The sequence below is a fragment of the Alexandromys fortis genome, unplaced genomic scaffold (genome assembly GCF_014885135.2).
Source record: "Alexandromys fortis isolate MF-2015 unplaced genomic scaffold, M_Fortis_MF-2015_v1.1 scaffold_267, whole genome shotgun sequence".
NCBI classification, from domain to species: Eukaryota; Metazoa; Chordata; class Mammalia; order Rodentia; family Cricetidae; genus Alexandromys; species Alexandromys fortis.
Window position 1 is genome coordinate 502379 of NW_026068157.1, and position 6122 is coordinate 508500.

General features: G+C 47.9%; 1 protein-coding gene across 1 annotated transcript in view; it reads right to left on the reverse strand.

Moving 5' to 3' along the window:
• Positions 1-4808, reverse strand: part of LOC126491655 (zinc finger protein 419-like) — a 7187-nt gene extending 2379 nt beyond the window's left edge. Inside the window, exons 1-4 of the mRNA XM_050127462.1 lie at positions 4549-4808; positions 2221-2259; positions 812-938; positions 98-184 (exon numbers count right to left, since the gene is read on the reverse strand). Of these exons, the coding sequence (XP_049983419.1) occupies positions 98-184; positions 812-938; positions 2221-2259; positions 4549-4626 (331 nt within the window). The 5' untranslated portion in view covers positions 4627-4808. The remainder of the gene's footprint in view (positions 1-97; positions 185-811; positions 939-2220; positions 2260-4548) is intronic.
• Positions 4809-6122: the final 1314 nt, after the last annotated feature.

Consider the following 6122-nt stretch of genomic DNA (forward strand, 5'->3'; position numbering starts at 1 on the left):
GGGGGGGGGGGGGGGTGGGGGGGTGGGGGGGGGGATCCTGGTTCAGAAATAATAGCTACACACATCAGAAACCACCTTCCAAGTACCTGGAACATACCTGGAGTCAGGAATCTCAGAGCAGGCACAGAGGGCTCTCCCCAAGACTCTAGCTGAGTGATGCCATGAATCCCAGAAGATACAAGCCCTAGAGTAAAATGAGATACACAGTGAGAGTTCTGTACTAGGACTAAGGCTGTAACTCATGCGTTCGGTAGGAAAGAAGTCCAATGAGAATAATCCTGGTAAGAGTATCTTACAAAATAAATAGATAAATAAATAAATAAATAAATAAATAAATAAATAAATAAGAGCTCACCCGTGCCATAATTCCTGCCACATGCAGACACCACGCATGTTACCTAGAAGGAACCAGGTCACAAAGATGCCAAGTATCTACAGCATCATCTGATCACAGAGGAGCCATCAGTGTTGAGACTACTGACCCCAGGCAGGGTATGGTTATACAAGCCATTAATCACAGGACTCAGGAGTCAGAGCAAGGTCTCAGTGACTTAGACAGCCAAGACTCTATGGATACACTATGACCCAAACCAACCCCACTCCCAAAAAAATCCTAATCCCAAATTGATTCCTGTGTGCTTTTCTGCAACTGTGAGAGACAAGGCTGTTATAAAAATCTGTATTATATTCTCCAGGACAGTGGAAGAAAGACTCAGTGTTCACAGGCCAGTTCTGAGATGGATACAGCTCTCTAGGGGAAAAAAAAGGCAAGCATACATAGACATGTTCCTACAGGATGGGGGGTCCTTACCCAGCGAGGACATGAGTGTGAAGATCTCCGTCATCACAGTCCAGTACAGGAGCCTTTGGGAGTCATCAAGCAGCTTCCATTCCTCCCAGGAGAAGTACACAGCCACATCCTCAAAGGACACACAGCCCTGCCACAAAGGGGAAAGTCGAGTTTACTATGAAGCCTCCTTGTCAGAGACTCTCGCCATCCTCAAGACGGTCACTCCCACTTGGCCTCCTATCTTAGAAGGTGCCAGGCTCTGAAGCTGTCAGATTCCCACTGACCACTGTGTGCAGCACTCAGCAAGAACGGGCAGGTGGACAGATGGTGTCTTAGTTACTTTTCTATTGCTGTGAAGAGACACCATGACCAAGGCACTTACAGAACAAAGAGTTTCTTGGGGGCTGACAATTCAGAGAGTGAGTCCATGACCCTCACGACAGCAGCCATGCATGGCACTGCAGCAGCAGCTGAGACCTTACATCCTGAGCCACAGGGACCAGGCAGAGAGAGTGAACTGGGATGGCACGGCATGGGCTTTTGAAACCTACAAGCCCACAGTGACACATCTCCTCCAGCAAGGGCACACCTCATAATCCTCCCCAAACTGTTCCACCAATGGGGCCCCAGTATTCAAGTCTATGAGCCTATGGGAGGTGGGGCATGTGCATTGAAACCACCACAGCTGGAGTCAACCCAAGCTTGAAGGATGCCAGGAAAGTCCCTCCTTTCTACCAGAGAATTCACATGGGCTCCTCCCAACCATCTGCCTCACACGGACCCCAATTGGGTCGCTGTTGCCCACTCTGTCCCATGCAGGAAGGCCAGGAAACCACCTATGCCTACACCACAGCACACACATCAGTCTGCACACTGAACTTGCATTTCCATCGCAGGATGCAAGCCCAGCCCTCGGCCACTGTGCTCCCAACCCCTACCTCCCACTAAACCCAGCAGCCCTCGGGCACACCTGAGGGCTCTCAGCATTGCCCGCCATCTCACTTCCAGGCATCCTCTGATGCTCATCACTGGAGCTTTAAGACCTCTGAAACTTAAGCCCATGGTTGCCATAAATAGAAGCCTGGCCCTGTATTCCTGCTGTGGACATGGGGGCCTTACATTCTGAGTACCTGCCAGGAAATCCAATGCAAGGATAGAGAGATTCCCAGGACACCACAATCACAGAGGTCTCTCTCTTTTTTTATATTTATTATGTATAGATCATTCTTTCCATGTATGCCTGCAGGCCAGAAGAGGGCACCAGACCCCATTACAGATGGTTGTGAGCCACCATATGGTTGCTGGGAATTGAACTCAGGACCTTTGGAAGAGCAGGCAATGCTCTTAACCCCTGAGCCATCTCTCCAGCCCTCACAGAGGTCTCTTCTGTGAACACTCAGGGCTGTGATTCCTGGGCACCCTCAACTTACCACTTCCTGGTTGGCGGGTTTCAATGAATAATGGGAAACCTGTGGATGAACAAGACTGTGAGTAAAGAACGAGGGTGTTGGTACCCAAAGGTTCATCCGAGTCCCCTCAAACACCTGCAGGCGGGTTCACCCAACTGCCCCATGGGCTCCATCTTTTAGTGGTGGGTCCTACTGGGTGACCTTGGACAAGGATCCTCTGGTGTTAGTTGAGGATAATAATGACAGCCTAGCACTGGAGAGATGGCTCAGAGGTTGAGAACATTGCCTGCGCTTACAGAGGACCCAGGTTTAATTCCTAGGTCCTACATGGCAGCTCCCAAGTGCCTGTAACTCCAAGATCTGACACCCTCACACAGACACACATGCAGGCAAAACACCAATGCACATAAAATAAAAATGAATAAATAATTTTTAAAAGAATGGCAGCCTGTCTTACTTTACTATTCTACTACTGTGAAAAGATATCACTAGCTGTGGGGCTTGCTTGGTTTCATACGGTTAGTCCATGGCCATCATGTGGTGGGGAGCAGAGAGACATGGCGCTGAGGCAGTACCGGAGAACTTTACATCCTGCCCCACAGGCAGCAGGCAGAGTGAAACACACACTGGTTCTGATGTGGGCATCTGAGACCTCCAAGTCCACTTCCAGCCACACTTACTACAGCCCCCAACCTTCTAATCTTTCTCAAACCATTCCATTCCCTGATGACCAAGCAGTCAAATCTTTGAGCCTATGGGACCCATTCTCATTCAAACCAACACAAAGTTCTACTCCATAAAGAGAATCACAGCATCAGAGCCACTGCTATGTGTCCAGCACTTGGTACAGGCGCTGGCTGTGCTCATAACGAATGCTTCTGTGAAGAGTTTCACACACACCTTTTCAACATGCATGGTTTTATCTACACACATTTAATTAAGACATTGGTATTAGTCAGACATAATGGTGTAGACCTTTATGCAACACTTGGGAGAGTGGAAACAGGCAGACTTTTCTGTGAGAGAGAGAGAGAGACCAGCATGGGCAATGCAGGCCGGTTAGAGTCAGCTGCTGACATGGTGAGTCTCAGTGTAGAGGCGGGCACAGATAACAAAAACAGTAGACTCTTACTCAAAGACCGAATGTCTTCACATAACTCTAAAGTACTTTCAGGAATATTTTCAACCCCTGCCTTTCACAAACACTCCCTCATGGGATCAATTTGTCTCTCTTTATTTAATTTTGCTTCATGGCTACCCTTGGCTCAGCAGTAAATCCTGAGAGCTGAGTTTTTAAGATTCAGATTCATTGGAAGGGCAGGAGAGATGGCTCAGCTGTTTAGGGCACTTCCTTCTTTTACAGACAACCAGAGTTCAGTTGGCACTCCTACCCCAAAGGAGAAGCCAGAAGGCAGATCTCTGTGAATTCAAGGTCAGCCTGGTCTAAATGGTGAGTTCCAGCCAAGACAAAAGAAAAGAAAAGAAAAAGAAAGTACGCCTTTAAAAGCTGTGGTAGAGGCCCTGTGTGGGAGGCCACTCTTTAATTCCGTCACTCAGGAGTTAAAGGTAGAAGGATCTCTGAGTTTGGAGACAGCCCTGGTATACAGAGAGAGTTCCAGAAGACAGATGACCAAGAAGCATCCATCGATGGACAGATGGACAGATAGACAGATAATAGAAAATAAATCTATCAAAAATCTGAAGACTCTCACCACCTTATGATCCGCACTCCAACCTGACGGACAAAAAGATAGATAGATGACAGATAGATAGATAGATAGATAGATAGATAGATAGATAGATAGATAGATAGATAGATAGATAGATAGATAGATAGATAGATAGATAATAGAAAATAAATCTATCAAAGATCTTAAGACTCACCAACTCTATAACCCGCACTCCAACCCTTGCATAAGTCCACAGGATTTACCCATGAATTCATAGATCTGTTTCCACCCACATTACCCAACCTCAGCCCAATATTCCCCGGGAGACGCTTGGAAAACTGAAAAGATCGAATCTCTCCTATATTCAAATCTTCGTGGTTTCTCCACAAACAAAAGTCAGCTCATTGGGTGCACTGATTACTCCCCCCATCAATTACCAGCAGGGGTCACTCCAGGGCTATCACTGTCTCTACCACTGTCTTTGAGCTCAGGCCCCCCCACAAGCCTTGGGAAGTACGGTCTACCAGACGCTCTGAGTCAGAGGGGATCTTTTTCTAGCACACAGATGTCAAAAATAAAAACCACGTCCACAGGGTCCTGCAGTCTGGGACCCCGTTAGCTGCTGACCCAGATCTCAAAGCTTTAGAATTCAGTTGGCGGGCGATCTCGAGGCACTCACCTGGGGCAGGGCTCCACCCGCAGCCTGCACCATCACCATCGGGCTCCACTGGCCAGCGGGGCCCTGGGACTTGGCCATTCCTACTGGAAGCCTGGATCCGGTCAAACAGGTCGTCACGAACCTCAGATCCGTCTCTGTGATAGAGAACAAACGCTTCTAACGCTCCCGATTTCTTGCCATGACCAATGTAGATGAAACCAGTTTTCTGTGAATCAGACTGTCAGATCCAGAAAGTTTCAAAGAAATCTACTGCACGCAAAGCCAAAAGTCCCGCCCAGCGTCGTTTTGTCGTCACCGAAACGCCCATTTTCATTGGTTGAGCTCGGAGCAATGTTTTCTGGACAATGTAGTTCAGAGAGGATCAAGCTCCAGGATGTGGACACACCTGCCCAGATGGAATAGTATACTCTCTGATAGACTATTGTAATTACAGATATGCCGATATTTCCTTGAGCTACATGGCCGGGCTTGCTGCTCACTTAAATCTCTGCAGGCAGAGGCAGGTGGATCTCCGGGATTAGAAGTCATCCTGTCATTGTGAGTTCCAAATCAGGAAGGGAACACTGTGAGACCCCGTTGTTTTGTTTTGTTTAATGATTATGGATGCTTGAGAAGGGGCACTGTTGGCTTATGGATTTTACATGAAAAAGGAAAAAGAAATGAAAAGGAAGGACATGGCCGCTCCTATGGTGGAGAAGGTTTATTGTAGATAAAAAGGGGAGAATAGCCAGAAGTAGAGACCACTGGGAGAGTCCAGAGTGAACAGGACACTGACCTATGTGAGGAGAGGGAAGAACAGCCATTGACCAAGAAGGGTAGCCTGGGCCAAGAGACTGGCAGAGCCAAAATTGGCTGAGTTTATATAGGGGACAGGAACTGGGAGGAGAGCAGCCCAGCCCAACACTTGAGCTGGAGAGTTCAGGGTAGGGAACTGGCTATGCCAGCTAGGAAGGTCCTGTAACAGCTTGAGGGATGCTGGGAGAACCTGGCGGCCAGTGTCTGTCGGCTTTGATAAGTTAGTGGCACTTCAGATAGCTGGTTATCCCAGGTTTGAAACCTAACAGATTTTAAACCTTTGCCTCTGTATGAATGGTACTTGCCAGATCCTTTTGCAAATAAAACAAAGGAATTATTGTGAAAGGAAGAAAGGAAGGAAGGAAGGAAGGAAGGAAGAAAGGAAGGAAGGAAGGAAGGAAGGAAGGAAGGAAGGAAGGAAGGAAGGAAGGAAGGAAGGACAATTTGGAATATTTCGCCACTGGTCTCTAGAATTCAGACTCTTCTCATTGTTACACATCAGAAATGACGTCAAGAATAATGTTTATAGTGTTCATCCCCATGCTAAAGGAAATCTGGGGAAGAGCAACGCAATTCAACCCAGGAAACCACCTTACTGGGGGGAGGATGCTCTTCAGAGGGACCTGGGCTTCCCAGGGAAATGAAATGAGAATACGGGTGCATGTGTAACCTCCACTCTATCTCCAAGAGTCCCGTTAACTCCTTACCTCCTTACACACTGCTTCTCCTCTCCTCTCCTCCCTCCCTCCCTCCCTCCCTCCCTCCCTCCCTTACTCCCT